Source organism: Sorex araneus, chromosome 4 (genome assembly GCF_027595985.1).
Source record: "Sorex araneus isolate mSorAra2 chromosome 4, mSorAra2.pri, whole genome shotgun sequence".
In the NCBI taxonomy this organism is placed as follows: Eukaryota; Metazoa; Chordata; class Mammalia; order Eulipotyphla; family Soricidae; genus Sorex; species Sorex araneus.
This window is the reverse complement of record NC_073305.1, coordinates 215,716,197-215,737,208: the sequence shown is the minus strand read 5'-3', so window position 1 is coordinate 215,737,208 and position 21,012 is coordinate 215,716,197. Positions and strand designations below refer to the sequence as shown.

The window sequence follows — 21,012 nt, the reverse complement described above, 5'->3', positions numbered from 1 at the left end:
GTGTTCACTTATGCTGTGATGCTTGGTTGTGGGACTCATTGGTGCATCCATCAAAATCTTAGTACCGGAGAATTGTCATAAAGATCCACACCCCATCACCTTTTAAAACAATGGTTTTTCTGACAGGGCTGTTATGTTAATAGCATGACAGCGGAAGTATAGAATGTTCAATATACGAATATACGAACATTTAAAACATTAAAACTAAGGACTTTATTTTGTTGCTGCAGTGCTGGGGCATCTTAGGGGGTGGGGTTACACTTGTCACAGTGCCAGTGGTTGTACTTGACTATGTAGGGTGGTGCCAGGGATCAAACTCAGGGTCTCACACATGCAAATCATGGGCATTAAGGTACTTCGGAAGTAATTTCAAGAGAGTACTCTGTAGTTGTCCCTTTTTGTTTTTTCCACAAAAATGAAACCATTTATCAGGACTTTACGTTGATCTTAAACTATTAAATGGTTGGGATTTACCATAATCATTTAGTCATCATCTAAAGATGCAGGATATTAAGTATTGTTTGTAATGCTGAAAAGAAGGAGATTAAGACTCAGCTATGTGTTTCGCTAAAATGATCAGAATGAAACTGTGATGTAGGCGGAAGTTGGTCTCCCTGAACACATCCCCTTTGTCTCCGTCTGCCTAGGAAGGAAGCCCCACAGTCACTCCAGTGCCCGTTTCCTTGAGAACGTCTCACAAAGAACCAGGACTGGCTAGGTGGAGAGATAAGGCACCTTTCAAATGTCAGTGCTGCAAGGAAGAGGCATTTGATACTTAGCACTTGCTTTTATTCTGTTGCTGATTATTTTTATTCATTGGCTTTCAGTGTTCTTACCTTAGTGGAACATTGCCCTGTGGGTAGTAATCTCAGATTTTCCCTTATGGAAGCACTGCATCATCACAGTGATCATCTTTATCAGCAGTTTTTGTTTTTTGTTTTTTTTTTTTTTTTGTAAGCATATGTTGACTGCCAAGTTTCTGTGTAGGTCCCTTGAGCAGTGTTGTTTCTGTTCTAATTCCCTGAAGCCCTTCTTGGATTGTCCCAAGTCTCTAAACCATACAGTTTTTCTCACGCTTATTAAGTGTCTGTGCTTGAGATAGTGGGAAAATTGACTTGATTTATGGTAGTGTCTTTCAGACGATAACTGCTCTTTTGAGTGTGATACACAACGGTGGAAGCAGATTTTTCATAACTGGAGTGACATTAACAACCTATCATTTGAAGTTAAATTGCACTCACAGCAGTCAAGCCCAATGACACTTGATGCTGTGGCACACACAGTAGGGAAGGAACAACTGAACCTCCTGGAAGCCATTCGTGTGACAACCACGGGCTTCTCTTAGAGCCCTTCCTCCGCTCATTCCTTCTCTGTACGCGGGAGCGTGGCGCTGAGCAGGGCATGCGCCGAGAGTTTGACCCCAGCAGTGGCAGTAATGGGGGAAACAGGGTATCTGGCAGAGGGGCAGCAGTGTCAGACTCTCAGAAGGCGGAGGGGGAGGTTGCAGATCTGGAGAAGATCAACATGAACTAACTTGTGACCTCGGATTAGAATTGGAGCCATAGCATAAGGGCAAACTCGAGTTTCCAATATATAAAAATAAACATAGGGGTGATAGTTAAGCATGCGTCTTTATTTATAGCTGTTAATATAGAGCAGAAGTAGGGAATGTCTTTCCTGCCGAGGGCCATTTGAGTATCTAGAACATCAGTCCTGGGCCATACCATACGGGCAGACGGGCCGTGGGCAGCTGACAGGAGGCCCCTGGGTCTGCCCCGTCATGGAGGAGAGGTCAGATCCATGATTTTGTGGGTCTCATGTGGCCAGATGTTCCCCCACAGCTGTTACAGAGAGATGCAGATATCTGTGTGTTTATAGTCACATGTACACACACACACACACACACACACACACACACAGACTCACACAGTCCCTGGCTGCCTACACCGTGACCCGCTGCCAGCACTGTTGAACCCCTAACCTCCAGACCTTGGTGTCCCCTCAGCAGTTCTGGACAAGGGGAGCATGGAACATCTGATGCCAGAGAGTAAGAAAGTTCTCAGAGAATCTTAGGATCGTGACAGCAAGGAACTAAAACTAAAAGCTCAAAGAACTCCCACTGACTAAATCTGGGGTAATTTGAGCAAGAGAAATCATACAAGGGACGTGCTCTAACCCTATGGATAAAATAGGAATCCAACGATTTCTACTGATGTGAATGGATAACACAGGCTGGACCAAGAGAATTCTCAGCCTTTACAGTAGGATGTGCCACTAATAAATGTAAAATGATAAAAGTTTCAAAATCACCATTTGGCAAACATAGTAAAAATTTAATCTGATGAAATAATTAACTACAAAGAGTAAAACTGTCTTCGCAGTGGAGAAAAAAAACCTAGCCAGCACCGTCTTAATTAATCATAATAAGCATCAGTTATGGCACAAATGGAATTTGGGCACCATTTGATAGGATGAAAAGAACACGTTATCACTTCTATTGTATTCCTGCCAAAAATGCATGCTTTGAATCTAATCATGAGGCATATCAAGCAAATTCAAATGAAGATCATTCTACAAAATAACTGGCCAGTAGTTTTTGGTTTTTTTTTTTTTAATTCCATGGAAAGTCAGTGATTGAGGAAAAATATTCAAGATAGAAGAAAACCAAAGTGACTTGCACCGGGTGCCATATGTGAGCCCAGTTTGTTCCTCTGTTAGAAAGGATTGTAGCGGGGGCAAATGGTGGCACTTAAGTCTGTGGGCTGGGGGCTAGTAATTTTCGCATCGATGTTGGCTTCCTGATACTGCTGGGCACTGAGGTCATGCAGGAGAACGTTTCTGTGGCACTGACAGATCTTAGGGTGAAGCAGCAACATCCTGGAGCCGACCCGCCGATGGTCCTAGGGGGGAAATGTGGTCTTAAAATTATTTCAGATTTTTAAAAGATAGAAAAATTATCATTCTTTCAGACATGCTCAACCACCACCCAAAGACTTCCTTCTTAAACCACAGATAAGTTTTTTGATAGCAGAGCTACAGCAGGATCATTTCCATACTGAAATGTCTGCTCTTTGTTGCATATCAAAATAATCAGCTTATAGATTATCCTCAGGAAAGAACCGCTATCCCTTTCATACACTGGACTTACACAGTCTACGCACAAGCACCTGAGAGAGTAAAGAATTTTAAAGTGAGTGTATAGCCAGATATCTATTAACATTTTCTAAACTCAGAGCTTAGAAAAAGGCAGGATTTTAAAAGAGCCAGGCTGCCTGATTGAAATCCTGGCTACTGTAAGATATTAAGATATTTTCTTTTTTCTGGACCTCCATTTTGTCATCCGCAAGTCTGTAGGAAGCATGATATTAAACTCACAGGTCTGTCACCAAGGGCTATGGGGGCAGGAGGGACAGTACTGTAAATAAGGTGCTTGCCTTGCACACCAGCCAACTCGGGTGCAATCCCTGGCACCCCAGATGGTCCCCTGAGCACAGAACCAGGAGTAAAGCCAGAGCACAGCTGTTCGTGCCGTCAGAGGTCTGGGCTCCAAAAGATGGTTTAAATTGCTCCTGTGGGAGTTTCAGTGCGTGCTGTGTGTTGTGTGATCCTGTGCTCTGGAGAGGCTGGAAGGAACCCATGGCTGCCTTTCTAGAAAACCCTGGGTCTGTGAGCACCCGCTTCGGAGCCAGCGCCAGAGGGCAGGATCTGCAGCAAGTGTCCGTCCACACTCACGGTGGTGAGAACATTGATTGTAAAAACGGAAGCCTTTATCCCACCGAAGGGTCACGTGTGTGTTTTCTCTGTAAGAGAAAATTGCCTTGCTTTCGGGAACCTTTAGGTGTTCCTCTAAAATGAGGGGGTCTGGGCCAGTGACAGAGGTTTTCTTCAGAGCTTGAGGTCTGGGCAGGAGTCTTCCCGTTGCCCTTTCCTCCTCTCTGATTCATTCACTCGGTCCTGCCATCCATACTGCCGAGAACTGCTGGCATAGTGGGGTGGAGGGCGAGAGAAGCAGCGCCTTTGTGGAAGAGCCGGCTGCTGTTCTCCCACCCCTACTGGGTGTTCTGGAAGCCCCGGGCAGAGGCGCACACCTTAAGCCACGCGAGTCTGGGCCGATGCGTGGTGCGTGGGGAGCAGGCTGGGCCCTCAGCGCCTGCAGCTCTGCAGCGGGGCCGGCTGCAGGCTCTGGCTGCTCTCGGGTGCGTGTGTTAGGGAGCCGGAGCTCGGGCTGTGGGTGCCCCTGAGTGCCCCGGGAGGAGAGGGATTGTCCCCGGGAGCTGTCGCGCGCCGCTCGCGCCCTGCAGCCGACTAGCGGCGCCCGGGGGAAAGCGCGGCCCGGGCTCTGCAGCACTGGGGGGCCCAGGCCGAGCCCGCTGCGCCACAAAAGAACTTTGGCCCCGGCTTGGTGCTGAGGATGCGCCCGCGGCCCGCGGGGCCGGTGCCTGCGCCGAGTGACCGCCTGTGCGCGCGCGCGCGGCCCGTGGCGAGGTTTCCGCGGGAGCCGCGCGTCGGGGATGTATTTTTAACCGCTTGACTCAGTGCCTGTCAGATGATCGGGCCCGCGAGCTGCAGCTCTCGGTCCCCGGCGGCGCGGGGGAGGCGGGCCCGGCGCGGGGAAGGGGGCCGGCTGGGAAAAGGGGAGGGACCTGAGCCGCGCGCGGGAGGAGTGTGCGCGCGTGCCGGTCACTCCGGGCTCCGCCGCGCATGGCCGCCGCCGCCCGCCCGCAGCAGCCGTAGCCGCCGCCCGGGCGCGGGGGGCCGCGTGGGTGTGCAGGGGCCGCGGGGGGACCGGGGCCCCGTGGGTCGCGTCGGGCGGACCGAGCTTCTCTCCCGCTGGATGCCGCTGCCTGTCACCAGGAGCCTCTCACCATGATCGATAGCTCCAAGAAGCAGCAACAGGGCTTCCCCGACATCCTGGCCACCGGGGACTTGGAACCGCTCAAAGAGAAGGAATGCCTGGAGGGGAGCAACCAGAAAAGTCTCAAGGAAGGTCAGTGTGGAGCGGGGCGCGGGGGCCAGCCTGCGGCCGGCGGCCCCTGCCCTCTGCCCGCCGTGTGCCTCCCCTGCCCCTGACCCGTGTGCCTCCCCTGCCTCTCTGCCCCCCATGTGCCTCTGCCCCCCCCATGTGCCTCCCTGCCCTCTGCCCCCCCCCCGTGTCTCCCCTGCTCTCTGTCCCCTCGTGTGCCTTGCACTGCCCAAGTTCTCGGGAAGGGACAGGAGCCCGGTGCCTGCTCAGCCCCTGGACGGCGCGCCTGGGGTTTGCAGTAACCTGTGCAGCGGGGGCCACGCAACCAGCCGGCACTTCAGGGAAGCCTCTGGTCTCCGTGTTAGTGAATTTTCTCATGTTCTCTCAGATTTTTTTTTTCTGATCCCCCTCCCCCTTTTTAGGAGAGGCCATTTCCTTTTCAGTATTATTCAGAACGTTGCCTCCTTAGGCTTACAAACACGTCATTCCAGGAAAAATAAAATTCCAACCCCCCCCTCAGTGAGCATGCCTATGGTTCTTATTGCTTAAAACCCAGCACTTCTTGACGAGTCCTGAAAGGACAGCTTTAATTGGTCATAATTTACAGACCTTTATTTTTATTTGTTTCTATTTTATTTATTTATTTTTTTTGTATTTGTTTTCTAAGCATGTTGCCTAGTTTTTTTGGGGGGGTGTTATTTAATGCGGGGAAGCTCCAGATTGCTGCTGGTTACCATTAGTGACCACTGCCTGGGCGTTGCACTGATGGATCGGAGAAAATGGCCAGAGGTGCAGAGCACGTTTGGTCCCTGCGTGCTGATGGGGGAGTGAGAGCCGGGCTCGGCGTGCATCCCTGTCGCAGTGGAGAGCCAGCCCCAGGCATAGAGAAATACGGGATTCCTCAAGTTTCCCCTCAGAATGAGACGTGAAGGTCACCCCTCCGAGTGCCTGTTCAATGTGCAAACGTGTGCTCTCGTGCTCTTTGCGGGGAGAATTCCCACACCATCACCCCCTTCTCATTTATCTGCTGTGAGCCCCAGCTCCCAGCGGCTCCCTCCCCCCTCCTCTCAGCTCCTCAGATAAATATGCAGTTATCTGTCAGAGTACCAATTTGGGCTTCTCAGGGAGGATTCGACCTCCCCCCTCAGATATTCGGAATCCAGGGATGTGATGATGGACTGCTGCAGATTTAAAAATAATAATAAATTGGAGTTGAACTTAGTAGAGTTGAACAACTCTTGAGTATGGATAGGAAAAAAAAAAAAATCTCGGCAGAAACAAACAGCACAATGAAGTAAAAATAGCTGTTGCCAGGAACTAAACAATGGGGTCGCCTCATCCCGTGCCTAGCAAGCCTGATTGCTGTTCTTATAAAATCAATACCAGGGGGCTGTTTGGGGCACATGGGGAGACTCAGGGAGGGAAATGTGTTTTTAAAATCATTTCAAAAGCAAAAGTTAAGAATTATTAATGCATCATGTAAACCCAAGTGTTAAACTCCTGTTAATGCCAGAGATTTAAAATAATTTTTGTGCTGCTTGGAAAGCTGAAGAAATCAGGGAATTGCAGCAGGAAACATCAGATGTCATGTCACGATGTGCGTGCAGAGAGCGAGGACCAGTAGAGGGATGGGGCAGGAGACCCCCAATAGGAATAGCGAGTCGCGTGGAAATCAGTGATTCCCAGCCGCTGAGCTGCTCGCGTGCAGAGTCTCTCGTGCCCTGGGCGTGCTCGCTGCTCAGAGCCTGCCTTCCCCTGTTCGTACGCCGAGGTCAAATCCTGGATCCTTCGTGTTCTGTGAGATTTCTGGGTTTGCTGCCCCTCCTGCTTCCCCCTCCCCTTTTTAGTCCCTTAAAAATCATGTGTAGATTTACAGTAAAGACAAGTGCTTTCTATTTCACGTGTAGAGAATGACATGCATCTGACATTTATGACATGCATGAAGCAGGAACTAGAAAGAAATTTCCTAATTTAAAAAAAAAATCCAAGGCATGACTGGATAACAAAATCCATCTATTCCATCACAGTGCAGACATGGGTTTTTGCTCTGCAGCTCAACACAACTTCTTCGAGAGATTAGGTGAAAGCAACAGCAGACACCAAACATACCCCGTGGTCTGTTAGCTAAGGGAAAAGGTAGTAGCACCAAAGGAAGATCAGACCCTAGTTTCTGGAGAAATTCTGCAGAAAGAGGCTTTCTGGCGTGGAATAGCAGGAAAATAGGCAGCGTTATCCTGGAACTCACTGTGTCACCTTCACGGTGTGCAGATGAGCACCAGGAGGAGCTGGTTGGGCGTGTGAAGCTTAGCGGGGACTGGCTGTGACTGGCCTCCGTCTGCCTGGTGGCCACAGGCCATTCGTCAGTTGAATTCATCCATGGAAAGTTGATAACAGGGAAGTTGTTTAGCCACTAATACTCCCTACAGTCTAATTACACCCTCTGCTGTTTGGTGGAGAAACAAATGACAGTTGGAATGTCTCACGTGTGAAGGGACATTCGGTTAAAATACTGTATTCCACAACAGTGTTTAGTTTTCTGCTAAGTATTAGCAACATTGGTTTTCTAATGGCTGGCTCAGATGTTTCAAGGTACTGAACAACAACAAAAAAAAAAGGTTAAATTTGGTGGTTTGGGGTCAGAGAGAGATAGTACCACGGGGAAGGCTCTTGCCTCGCACACAGCTGACCAGGGTGCCGGCACCCCATATGGTCCCCTCAGCCCTCCAAGAGTGATCCCTGAGTGTAGAGCCAGGGGTGAGCCCTGAGCACTGATGGGTGTGGCCCCAAACAGACAAAGTTCATTGTGGTTTTGTTCGGTTTACATACACAGAGCTTTAGTCTCTGGTGATTGGCACGTGGGCTTGGTGTCAGGAGGGCTGGCTCTCAAGCAGCACCTCTGCTTCTTGTTGTACCAGGATATTTTAGAATTTCTGTTATTGTTGACCGCGCTGGTTAGCTGGATTTATCGTTAGGCGGAAAAGCAGACTCTGTAAGTAAATAATCGTAGTTTTCAAGAATTTTTGTGATACCCCAAGAAGAGCTGTTAGTAATTCCCATTGAAAATCTGAGAGGAAACTGCCCCAAATGTCAGTCACCTCGGAATAGCTGTTACCACATCCCAGAAAATTGTTGGGATACCCGCGCACCTCATCTCAGTCTTGCTAACATTCCCGTGGACCTTGGGATGAATATCTTCTCGTGGCTGTAGTTGGAACCTCTGGTTCTTTTCTGTCCTGAGTGAGAACGGCTATCAGTCCTGTTAGTGTGGAGAAGGGGCTTCTCCCTGAGGCTCCGCCCTCGTCAGAGCAGCCTCCGAGTCCCCCAGACACTGTCAGGACATTCTCTCATCATGTTCAGTGGAGATGATATTCCAGTTTCTTTTCTGGCTCTGCAACGAAAGGACGATATTACAAATTACTAACTCGACAGCTAAAGAATTCGTAATTATGAATTTTGAGGGGAAGCAAATAAGTTGAAATGATTTAATTCCGATAAGTGGCTTAATATGAGTCATTATTGAGATAATGAATCACAACGCCAGTGCTGCCAACTAGTTAGATCACATATTTATCAAAGACAAACACAAGCAAATGAGTTTCAAGGGGGAAAGCTAATTAGTTCGGTAGCTTTCTGTTAGTGAACATAAAATAATGCAGAAAGCAAAATGGGTTGATTATTAATTACTTTGACTAACAGCTCAAAGAAGCAACCCCTGAAACTCCTTATTTTTACCAAAAAGCTTTTCTTTTCTTTTCTTTTTTGTTTTTTTTTTTTTTTTTTTTTTTTGCTCAAAGTACAGCACACGGCGAACGGGACAGCCAGCTATCCTGGTCAGCTCCTTCTCTTGTGCGGTTGAGCCATGGGGTAGGGTCTCGGGTTAGAGATTTGGGAGACTGTATTTCTGGTTCCGCCCCAAGCAGATTACTTGGCAGTTGAGGGGAGTACAGGAAAGCTAAGAATAGATCACAGAGTGAACAGTGGCGAAGATTAATGTGCTGTGGTAGATCTAGTTTACAAACAGCAATGCGTATTTGTCTAAAACATCCTGAATACTTATCTCGGGGAAAATAAAACCTTTACTAAAGCAACAAAAGCATTTTGAAAGGTGGAAATTATCTCTTACTTACTCTACCTATGCTGTTCATCAGCTCTCTTCATTCGAATCTAAAATAATTAAAATAAAATAAAAGCTCCATCCCGTTAGCCACATTTCCACTTCCCAGGAGCCCCCTGTGGTTGGCGGCTGTGGCCGGAGCAGTAGATTGAAGCAAGTCCATCACCGTCACCTGGATGGTGCCGCCACTGCCCGCCCTCCCCACGGCCTCAGCTCACGGTGCCCCTGTCCCTGTGCACTGGGGGGCAGCCGGGTCCTCATGCTGTCTCCGAAAGAAAAGTCCTCGTGGGGCTGGAGCTATAGCACAGAGGGGAGGGTGTTTGCCTTGCACGCGGCCGACTCAGGTTCGATTCCCAGCATCCCATATGGTCTCCTGAGCACCGCCAGGCGTCATTCCTGAGTGCAGAGCCAGGAGTAACCCCTGTGCATTGCCGGGTGTGATGCAAAAAGCAAAAATAAATAAACGAAAGAAAGAAAGAAAGAAAGAGAGAAAGAGAGAAAGAGAGAAAGAGAGAAAGAGAGAAAGAAAGAAAGAAAGAAAGAAAGAAAGAAAGAAAGAAAGAAAGAAAGAAAGAAAGAAAGAAAGAAAGAAAGAAAGAAAAGAAAAGTCACTTGTCCCTGTCAACCAAAAGTAGTCTTCTCTCCTCTGTACATTTCCAGAAACATTATCTGCACTTCTGTGGCATTGTACCTTTTACCATCGTGATACATGTATGCACTGTTTTCACTGTGAGGTCCTCCTAGTTCTTAGAGATGGAATCATTTGTTGCGTCGGTTTTGTACCTTACACTTAGCATCCCACATCTCTCAGGTACATTATCAGGTAGCAAGTATCTGAAGAGCAAATCACTCTCTCTGCCTTCTTCAGTAGAATACTGGAACTATGATGTGCAGATAGAATTACGAAGTAACAGTTTATCCCAAATGTTTGTCCCTTTGGCACAGTGGAGGTATATCAACGTGTATGCAGAATGGTCCCTGCTTTGCTGTTTTTCAGAATTGGTATTTATTGTTTGATTTTGGTCATCTGCCACTTTTTGCTCTCTTTTCTGATTTTCTACTTCTAGTCACCCTTAAAATGAGCACCAAAGTAGCAAGATGGAATCATGGAATCCTGGTTTGATTGTTGATTTCAACGAAGATTTACCATGGCATAGTGGGAGGAACAGATAAAGTCGCAGTTCTGTGCCTAAAGCACATGAGCTTTGAAGCATAGATCTATCTCTAGGGATATTCTCTCTCTCTCTCTACCACTGTTCTGCCTAACTGACAGTGTTGTACAAATAGCCATGCCTAAATTTATAATATGAGGCATTTGGGTTTGGTAAAGGGGAACCTCCCAAATGGTGGTGGTGGTACCCAGGGCCCCTCCCGGTGACGATGGGTCCTGCTGAGTGGGCCTGATGCTCTGTGCTCCAGCTGGTGACTTGGGATGCTCAGGCCCGTAGTGCAGGGATACAGAGAGGACACAGGATGCCAGGGATTGGACTCGAGCCTCAAGCTATCTGAGCTTGAGCTGACTCCCTAACCCCTAAGTTATTAAGTTTGGAGGAGGGAGCACTCCTGGTGGTGCTCAGAGAACTATGGGTGCTGGTGGCTGGAGCCTGGAGTCCTCCCCTGCAGAGAAAACGCTCCAGTTGACTGAACCATCTTCCTCGCCTAAATTAATATTTTTTTAAAATTAATTTGAGGAAAAAAATTAATTTGAGGGCCAGGGGGCACGCTTTGCCTTCACCCAACACTAGTTTTCTCCCCAGGGCCCAAGCACTGCGGCACCCTCAGGTGGCCTCAGCAATGACCATCAGCCCGGTGGGCCGAGGGTCGCCGTGAGGAGCCTCCAGGTTCCCAGAGCACTGCTTGCGAGGTTCAGGATAAAGAAATGAATTTGAAAGACTGGGAATATGTTGTAACTTAGTGATAGAGTCCATATATTTCATATGTTTAAGTCCCGAGTTTGAGCACAACATTGCCTGTTTATCCACAGTTATCACCCCTGTCTCAGGTCCCCTTCTTCAACCAAAATCTCTTTAAAAAAAAAAAAAAAAAAACTTTGAAAAATCTAAAACTTGGGGCCAGAGATGTAGCTCAGCAGTAGAGCACTTGCCATTGATCCTTGGACGGCCTGAAAACAAACGTGGGGTGTGGCCTGTCTGATAAGTGGATAAAATGCATTATCAAAGGCCTTTGGGTGAGCTTTAATTGTGCTTATCAAATGCCGACTTGTTTGTGTAAATCCCCGAGCAGGTGCTGCTTGCCCTGTTGTGACACTGAAGTACCTTCGGTTCAGAACGTGATGTGGGTTTGGGGTAGCTTTGGGGTACACCGTCTTACCAACTCACATCTGTCTGTGCGCCTTTCCGCTCACCACCGCCCAGTTGGCTCCACTTAAGAGCTGTCGGGGCCCCACCCCACCCCGCCCGCCTCTCCCTCCCGTGGGAGAGCGTCCTGCAGGGGCATCCGAGCAGTCGCCACTGCACACACTCTGTGACAGATTTCCATGGCACGTGGGGGGAAATCCACGTCTCCAGGAGCACTGTCACGGGGTCCTTCTCCCGCCACTCACCTCTCCCTGCCCACCCCAGCCCCCTCATTGTCCTAAGGAAATGCAACTCATCTTTTTATAGGTCACTCCTGGCAACACCTTCTTGCAGTCTTTCAAGCCACTGACCCAGCTTTATTTTTGTTTCTTGGGGGGTGGGGGGTGTTAAATCTATTTATTTATTTTGGGGTTTTGGCCCAAACCCAGTGATGCTCAGGGCTTACTCCCGGCTCTTTGCCCAGGGATCACTCCTGGCAGGCTCGGGACCCTGTGGGATGCGGGGGAACCAAATCCAGGTTGACCTCATAGAAGGCAAGTGCCCCACCCACTGTACTATCATTCTGGCCCCGCCACTGACCCAGTTGTCAGTGAGTCTCTCAATGGTCCTCGGAGGGTCCTCGAGTACCTCCATCACAGTTATTTTCCCCAGTGATCATCTCCCCTTCTAGACTGTAGGACCCAGTGGGGAAGGGACCATGTTTGTTCTGTTCACTGCTGTCCCCACAGCTCATGACATGTGCTCTTCACCCTGCGAGTTCTCTCAGAGGAGGGCACTGCTCAGGGGGTCAGCGGGGAGCATCCATGGACCCGTCTGGTTTTCTTCTTCCATCCCATCGTGGGGATGGAGGCCTCTTGGAGTCTCCACGAGCCTGGCATTGCCATCACGGAGAGCACACTATCCGGCTAATCTTATTAGCCTTGGGGGAGACTATTGGTTAAGTCAGAAAGGCTGGGTTTCTCGTCTCCCAACCCTAGCTCTGTCCACAGGCTTTAGCTCGGCGAAGAGGGTCATCTGCCCATTCCACTCGGCTGCCTTACCCAGGGCCCAGACCTGGCGGCTTGGGGCTTGCTCTCCCTCCCGGGGGGGAGGAGCTGCTTTCTAGCCTAGCTCTTCCTGGCTGTGCCTCACTTCCCTAGTGCATGCCTCCCCAGGAGGGATCTGGTGTCCCCGCAGATAAGGACACTAATCCTATTGAGTCAGGCTGGTCCCCACCCGGCTTAATTACCTCCTAATGCCCTACCCTGTCCCAGTGGGTGAGCATATACACTGGGGTCAGGACTCAACCCACCAGCGGACTTTTATTGATGTATATGCATAGAATTTTGTTTGGGGAATTAAAATGTACAGGATTTTTTTGTTTTGTTTTGTTTTTTGGGTCACACCCAGCAATACACAGGGGTTACTACTGTCTCTGCACTTAGGAATTACTCCTGGTGGTGCTTGGGGGACCATATGGGATGCTGGGAATCAAACCTGGGTCGGCAGCATACAAGGCAAACGCCCTCCCCACTATGCTATCACTCCAGCCCCCTTCCCCCAAAAAAAATGTACAGGATTTTTTGTAAGGTAGAGAGTGTTTCTTTTTTTTTTTTTTATGTAGGGTTGGATTTGGGGGGAGGTGTTTGGGGGCCACACCTGGCAGTGCTCAGGGGCTACTCCTGGCTCTGTGCTTAGGAGACAGTAGACGGTACCAGGGGTTGAACTGGACCTTCTACGGCGTTTGCTTGGCCTGTTGAACTCTCTAGGCACCTAAAATATAGGGGGTTTTTTGTTTGTTTTTTAGCAGCAAAAAAAAAAAAGTTTATTTTCTCAACACAGTCCAAATTAATATTAAACTAAAACAATTGTATTCTAAGAGTACATAAGATCTGTTTTTTGTTTGTTTCTTTTCAGAAAGATCCTGTGGAAACACTCAATTTGTTTTCAGTTCACTTGTTTTAGTTCTGCTTCTCCAGCTATGTGATCTTTGCTCGACTGTTTAATTTCTCTGTAAAAATTCTGATACTCATGGGGTTATGAAGGCTAACTGAGGAGCCCATAAAGCTCTCCAGGGGGGTGCCTGGTGCAGAGTCGCCTCATCCATCCTGAGGGGGGTGCAGCCTCCGTCAGTCCTACTCAGCCTTTCCTTCCGGCTCCTAGGCTGCAGGCGCAGGTGAATGCCAGCAGCTGGGATCTTCAGCTAAGTACAGTCCCTAAGGAACTCACAAAGCCGCTCTCTGCCTGTTGGCTAACAAGAATTCTTTTCCCAGCTGGAGTATCGCAGAAGTTCTGGGGTCTGGCGTGCACGTTCCTCTCGTAGAGTTGAACTTCTTTATTTGAATCGTAGAGCCAGTAGATTGTCCATTTGGAGCTTAAACATAAAAGCCTCCAGGCATCAGACCAGCTCTGCATGTTCTGTGTTTGTAAAACCTGCCCTATCATAAAATAACACAATATGAGACTGACACCCAAGGACAGTAGACTCCAAAGCCAAGAATATCGCTCAATAGTTGGCAGCCTGTCTCGTGAGCTGGGGGAGAAGGCAGCTGGGATGGAGAAGGGATCATTTGGGATGGGAGATGTGTGCTTGAAGTAGATAAAGGACCAAACATGATAGCCTCTCAGTATCTGTATTGCAAACCATAATGACCAAAAATAGAGAGAGAGTATGGGGGAAATTGTCTGCCATAGAGGCAGGGGGAAGGGTGAAAAGGGGAGGAGTAATCCTGGGGACATTGGTGGTGGGGAATGTGCACTGTTGGAGGGATGGGTGTTCGATCATCGTATGACTGAAACTTAAACATGAAAGTTTTGTATCTGAATCTCACAGTGATTCAATTAAAAAAAAAAAAACTGTCCTAGAGTATCCCGGACAACCGTCAGCTTTCACGTGCCCCAGATGGTGATGGAGGGGTCCCCTCAACACCCCATCAGTACAGACAAGGTGGCATTATTTTGATTATGACATCACAGTAGCACACAATGCTAGGATGGTGATCCGTCAGCCTTTATGTTTTCCTGAGCAAATTGGTATGTATATTTGTAAGATGGAGAGAGAAAAGATAGGGAGAGTGCACACACAAGCATGAATGAGAGGATTCCACTCCTGAATCCAAAAAATAAGAAAAACCAAGATACTGAGCCAGAATCAAGTAACCTCAAAAAAAAAAAAAAAATAGAAGATGCATACTATTCTGGGAAAAGCTTGAGGTGTAAAATATTTTACCATCTTCCTGTTTCAGTGTTAATCGTTCTGTTATTTGGAGATCCTCCACTAGGATTTATATAGGATATTTACAGATACTTTTATATAACTTCCATATCCCCTTTTAGAGAATTAGACATTCCCAGCTCAGAGGTGAAGGACAAACCTCTGCACCCTGGCACGCCCGTAGAGTTGGGTGTTGCAGGGCCAACAGTCACATTTCTAACTGTCTCCAAAGTAGCACAGAGAAACATCTTGTGGAACCATGTGGGGTACAAAATATAGAAGGCTGGTAGATGCCAGCATGGTCCTACCGGTCAAAAATTGCTTGGGAAAAGAAAAAAAAAATTAGCCTTTGTGTTAACGCCCTCTGTTGCTATTAATAAGCAATTGAGTGGATGACTTGGCTTTCAAAGCGCCTATTATTCATGTGAAACGTCCACTTACTCACCATGTACTTCATTTCCACTGCTTTTTAGCCGGAGGAAAAAACGTTAATACGTGTCAGTAGAGAATCTTTCTGTATGTCAGCCTCAGGCACCCGGTGCCCCTGATGTGCCCCTACATTGTCAGACACGAGAAGCAGACTTTACGTTCGCCCCGACTTCTGACAAAAAGGCGAGGGGGATCAGCGTGGAGGTAGGATCCGTGTAGCGTAGCATGCCCCGTTTGGAGCCGGCTGTCTCCGTGGTAACAAGCCTCAGCCAACCAGAGTTACCCGGGTTTCTAAGGCTCTGCAGAGGTTTTCTCCGGGCCCTGTGCTGCAGATGCATGCAGAAAGCCGCGGGCCTGTGGGCACTGCGCCGCCCCCGAGTGCCGAGGAGAGTGCCCTCCTGCAGATGCGGCAGCTCACTCCTGAGCTCTGTGCCCGCAGCGGGTGGTGCTCGAGGCTCTGCGGGGGCGGCCTCCTGAGCCTCACGGGGATGCAGGCGAGATTCTCGCACTAGGAGGGAAGGCTGTGTGAGCCCCGCATCTGCCTCAGGACCCTCCTTTGCAGGCTTTCTTAGTTGACTTAGAGTCAAACAACCTCTTAAGAGGAAAAATAATCCGGATGTAAAGATTCCTGATCAGAACGCGGCTTGTCTGTCCTTCGTACCGTCTGAGGTTTAGATTTATGTGCACACTGCATAACTCTCCTGCTTGCTCCAGACAGGAAGTGGTGCTGGGATTTTGCTAATCAGTGCAGATAACACAGTTCTTACAGGACAAACCACTGTTTTATTTTTAGCCCCTTTGCATTCCCTTTTTAAAAATTACTTAAAGAAGAACTTTATAATTGGCAAGTTAGACCCCCCCCCAAATATAAACAAAGGCCCTTAACCCCTTGGTTGCTACTTTTTAATCTATGAGAATACTTAAGTGTCTTTTCTCTTTAATACAGCATGAATTTTTCATTAATTGTAAATGGAGATGAAAAGAAATTAGCACCTACTACGTTTTTCATGTTTTTTTTGTTTTTGTTTTTGTTTTTTTAATTTTTTATTGAGTCACCATGTGGAAAGTTACAAAGTTTTCAGGTTTAAATCTCAGTTATACAATGCTCGAATACCCATCCCTTCACCAGTGCTCATATTCCACCACCAAGAATCCCAGTATAGCTCCACCCCGCCCCCTCACATGTTTTTTATTTAAAATTCATTTGCCTTTTTGCCTTCCCTTTTTAGTCTTTTTTTTTTTTTTTTGCTTTTTGGGTCACACCCGGCGGTGCACAGGGGTCAGTCCTGGCTCTGCACTCAGGAATTACTCCTGGCGATGCTCAGGGGACCATATGGACCATATGGGATGCTGGGAATCGAACCCGGGTCAGCCGCATGCAAGGCAAACGCCCTACCCACTGTGCTATCACTCCAGCCCCTAGTCTTTCATTCTTAAACAAAATGATTGGGTATTTTTTCTTGAGTTCTACCACCAACGTGAATTCAAAAATATCTCTTGAAAAATTCATGTTATGAAGTCAAACTGTTGGTTCTGACCCAGGATAATCACTTGCTAGAGAATTCTATTGTTGATTTATTCTTAACATTGACATAGGGGCTGGAGAAATAAATAGTACAGTGAGTGAGGCACTTGGCCTTGCCGCAGCTGACCAGGGCAATCCCTGACACTCCCTGTTTGATCCCTTAAGCCCCACCAGGAGTGATTCCTAAGCTCAGAGCCTCCTAAGAGTGAGCCCTGAGTACTGCTGGGTATGGCTCAAAAACAAAATTTGACATACAGTCTGCCACCATAGAAAAGTAATTCATGGCTAGCTCATCAAGCCCGTGTTCCCACCTTGGACACATATTCCTACGTATCTTTGCTTGCTTGTGTTTTCTACTCTGGAGAAGTCCATTTCCTCTCTTGAAGATGTATTTTATTTATCTCCCCTCACATTTTTTTTTTTTTTTTTGCTTTTTGGGTCACACCCAGCGATGCACAGGGCTTATTCCTGGCAGTGCTGGGGGGCCCTATGGGATGCTGGGAATCGAACCCAGGTCGGCTGCGTGGAAGGCAAATGCCCTACCCAATGTGCTATCACTCCAGCCCCTCCCCTCACATATTTCTAAGCAAGTTTCATTCAGTAAAAACTAATGCGGGGCTGGAGTGATAGTACACCGGGCAGTGTGCTTGCCTTGAATGCTGCTGACCTGGGTTCGATTCCTGGCACCCCAGTCAGTTCCCCGAGGCCCCTCCAGGAATAATCTCTGAGTGCTGAGCCAGGAATAATTACTGGAAAGGAAGTAACTATATTGCTTCATTTCTCAAAAAGAGTCATTTATGTATGTATTAAAAATGTATGTTTTTAAAAATTCATTAAAATTTCTACATAAATCTGTGGAAGGTGTTAGGCTGTGAGCTCTAAATTGGAAAATCTGAGGGGAAAAAAAAAACCACTGACAAACCAAAATCTGGAATTCAGTGTGGAAAGGAATGGAAAAATGTCGCTCTTGTCATTATCAAATCATTAAAAGAAAAAGTCACCATTAGTGGTTAATGGAATATAATAGCAGTTAGGAGTAGGTTGGAAATAAGAAATTTGAGGTGACAGAGAGATAGTACAGCAGGCTGGGCATTTGCCTTGCATGCAGCCGACCCGGGTTCCATGCCCGACATCCTGTATGGCTCCCTGAGCACCACCAGGAGTGATTCCTGAGCGCAGAGCCTTGGCGTTTCCAGGTGTAGCACAAAAAACAACAGAAGAAATGTACTGGAGTCTGTTGTCCTACCGTTCTTTGATTTTTCAATCAAGGCAAAACTCATACACCATTAAGGCTACGGACATCAGGGATCCACACGTCTTTTTTAATTTTTTTAATAGCTGAATAATATCCAACTGTTTGTGCTGCCCTTTACCTGTTCTTGGTGGCGTTCAGACTGTGAGCGTGTGGGTCAGTGTGAGTTTGATGCCTGTTTCAGTTCTTTTGGCTCACCTGGGAGTGGGTTTGCCGAGTTGCAGCTGCTCGTAACTGAAACTGTCTGTGATGAGCAGGAGAAGGAACTGCCAAATGTTCTAATTCTGTATCTAGTAGGGTTTTTTTCCCTCATAAAAATGGCTGACTTCTCTCCCCGAGCTGTTGGCATTATTAGTTGAAGCATTTCAGCATAAGAGCCCATATTTCCCCCTTCAAATTTCACTTCACAGTCGACAGGGCTGATTTCAGACCTCCTCACTGGCCTCAGAACTAAATTTCCTTCATTCCTGTCACTCATGACAGAGGGCCTTTCGCCCTCCCCTGATAAAGCAAGAGATTTGGATTTCTTCCTAGTCCCCGCTGCCACCCTGCAGGACCCGGGAGTGTCTCTGGGTGGTTCCCAGGGCGTGAGGGGCTCCTCCTGCTGCTCAGCTTCCCTTCACTTCCCTTCCTTCAAGCTTATTCTCCCCTGCCCTCTGCCCTGCCCGCTCCCTTCTCCTCCCAGCTTTCTCCACCATCATCCCTTAGAAACTTGGTCCTGCCCTCTTAGCACCTGTACCGCAAACCATAATGCACAGAAGGTGAGAGAGAGAGAGAGCAAGAAGGAAAGTGCCTCCCATAGAGGGAGGCAGGGGGAAGCCAGGGACAGTGGTGGTGGGAAATGTGCCCTGGTGGAGGGATGGGTGCTGGATCCATGTATGACTGGAACCCAACTATGAACAGCTTTGGAATGGTCTCGCTCACAGATACCTATTTTAAAAAAAAAATTTTTTTAAATAAAAAGTAATGTGGAGTTCGTGCCCAATTCAATCAGCTTAATCAATGGCTGAATAAATAGCAGTAACACTGTAGCACTGTTGTCCCATTGCTCATCGATTTGCTCGAGCAGGCACCAGTAACATCTCTGTTGTGAGACTTGTTGTGACTGTTTTTGGCATATCGATTACACCATGGGGAGCTTGCCAGGCTCTGCCTTGTGGGCGAGATACTCTCGGTAGCTTGTTGGGCTCTCCGAGAGGGACAGAGGAATCGAACCCGGGTTGGCGCGTGCAAGGCAAATGCCCTACCTGCTATACTATTTTAGGTTTTTACTATTTTTTGTATTATTTAAAAACAAAAAACAAAGAAGAAAGAAACTTGGTCTTGAAACTCATCCCTGCCCACCGCTCACGTCTCCCACCCTCCCCTGGAGGGAAGCATTGCTCTCGTTACCTTCAGTCACACACTGCTCTCCTTGGCTTCCACCCATCACACCCAAGAGTAGCTCCTCTGTATTAAAAACATGTGTTGGAATAGTAGCGTGGCATGACCCCTCTGAGAAACACCTTCTCTAGGTGTTCCTCAGGCAGCCTCCTCTGACTTCTCAGTTGGCTCTGTATTCCCTGTCTGGCCTGTAAGTGGGGTTTTTGTTGCTGGTCCTCCTTAGAGCTCAGTTCCTGGAACCTCCTGCCTTCTCTTGCTTACATGAGCCCCTGTGCTCTCGATGTGACCTAAGAGGCCACTTCCAAGTTCCCGTCCCTGCCCGGCCCGGCCCCCCGAGACCTGGGCGCACAGAGCACGTCTCCACTCCCGCTCCAGGTGTTCCTGCGGCTGACCTCCCTGGTGGCCAGTCTGTGTTTTTGCTGTTTTGGAAGGGGGGTGCAGTCCATCCCCAGGGAGGCCCTGGCCTGCCCTGAGCAGCGCTAGGGGCCACTGGGGTCACCCCAGCGGTGCTTGGGGGGAGGGGTGGTCATGCAACGCCCAGAATCTAACCCAGGGCCTCTGCCAGACCCTGCTCCGACCCTCTGGGCCATCCCCCCAGCCGCGGGCAGTAGGAGCTGCCTCCTCTCAGGTGCGCGATCAGAAGCCGAGGAGACATCTTGGCCATCTCTTTCTCCTCCAGACACACCATCCACTCTTCCACCGCATCCTGGCACCCACAGTCTAAATATAGCTCTCAAATCTGTTCTGTACATCTCTCACATCTCTCAGCTCTGTCGGAGTCGAAAGAAAAAAATTTATAGAACTTGTGTTTCAGGTTTCTACCCAGGAATATCAGAAAAATTCTGCCAGGCTTATACATAACTGTGGGGTTCACATCAGAAAGGTGATGTGACCCTGGGCTTCCGCCACGGCCAAAGGTGACCTGTTCTGCCACAGCCCCGCCCCGTCACCTGCTCTGCCCTGCAGTGCCCCCTGGCTGCTCGAACCCCGTCCTGGCATGCGCTGCCGGGTGCCGCTCCATGCCTGGGAGTGTGGAAGGAAGGACTTTAAAGTTACCTTAAAACATGAAAATGCAGGAAGGAATGAGCAAAAATTACTTGGACCTTGTAAGACCAAGTATAGATGAGACGAGTACTGCAGGGTGGTGCTACAAGACTTTAACTGCATGTTCCATTATGAGCAATCTTAGTTACCTCTGTACTATCAAGGGCTGCCCAGGCAGTGAGTGAGGCCACTCGTTACAATGTTGTCTGCCCAGGCAGTGAGTGAGGCCACTCGTTACAATGTTGTCTGCCCAGGCAGTGAGTGAGGCCACTCGTTACAGTGTTGTCTGCAATGGCACAACCAGAAACCTTGGGACACGCGGTTGATACAGGCGCTAGTACAGCCCACTAGTGAAATAGATCCGATGTTACTTTTTCTAAAAGCATATCACCAATGAGAGGAACAATATGCTCTTACCTCGCGTGTATCTCCCTTGCATAGTTAATATTTAATACTAACAGAATAGTTACAAAACTGTCTGAGCACGGAAATTTAACAGTTTTATTACTGAGGAGAAAGACTGGCAGGCCAGGGGAGGGTGGACTTTGTCTTTTTCAGATGCCTTTTTTGTGTGCATGTATCACTGTACCAAACAGAACATTTTCTCATAAAACAGATCTTGAAGTAGAGAAGTATTAGTGTTATAGTCACGTATTTCTGGGTCTCCTCTGAGCAGGAAACCCTCAGGACATGATTGCTTGCTCTTTTCTACAACATCCATGCACAGCAAAAAGCACAAATCCTGGGGACCAGAGAGAAAGTACAGTGGGTAGGAAGTTTGCCTTGCATGT

General features: G+C 48.2%; 1 protein-coding gene across 4 annotated transcripts in view; it reads left to right on the top strand.

Moving 5' to 3' along the window:
* The window catches only part of MRTFB (myocardin related transcription factor B), a 172,599-nt gene that overhangs the window by 105,627 nt on the left and 45,960 nt on the right, over nucleotides 1-21,012 (top strand). The window contains exon 1 of one of the 4 annotated variants that reach the window (XM_055134846.1): nucleotides 4,058-4,987. The exons of the other annotated variants lie outside the window; for them this stretch is intronic. Coding sequence (XP_054990821.1) covers nucleotides 4,867-4,987 — 121 coding nt within the window. The 5' untranslated portion in view covers nucleotides 4,058-4,866. Of the gene's footprint in view, nucleotides 1-4,057; nucleotides 4,988-21,012 lie in introns of those variants that run through there. 4 annotated transcript variants of the gene reach the window in all.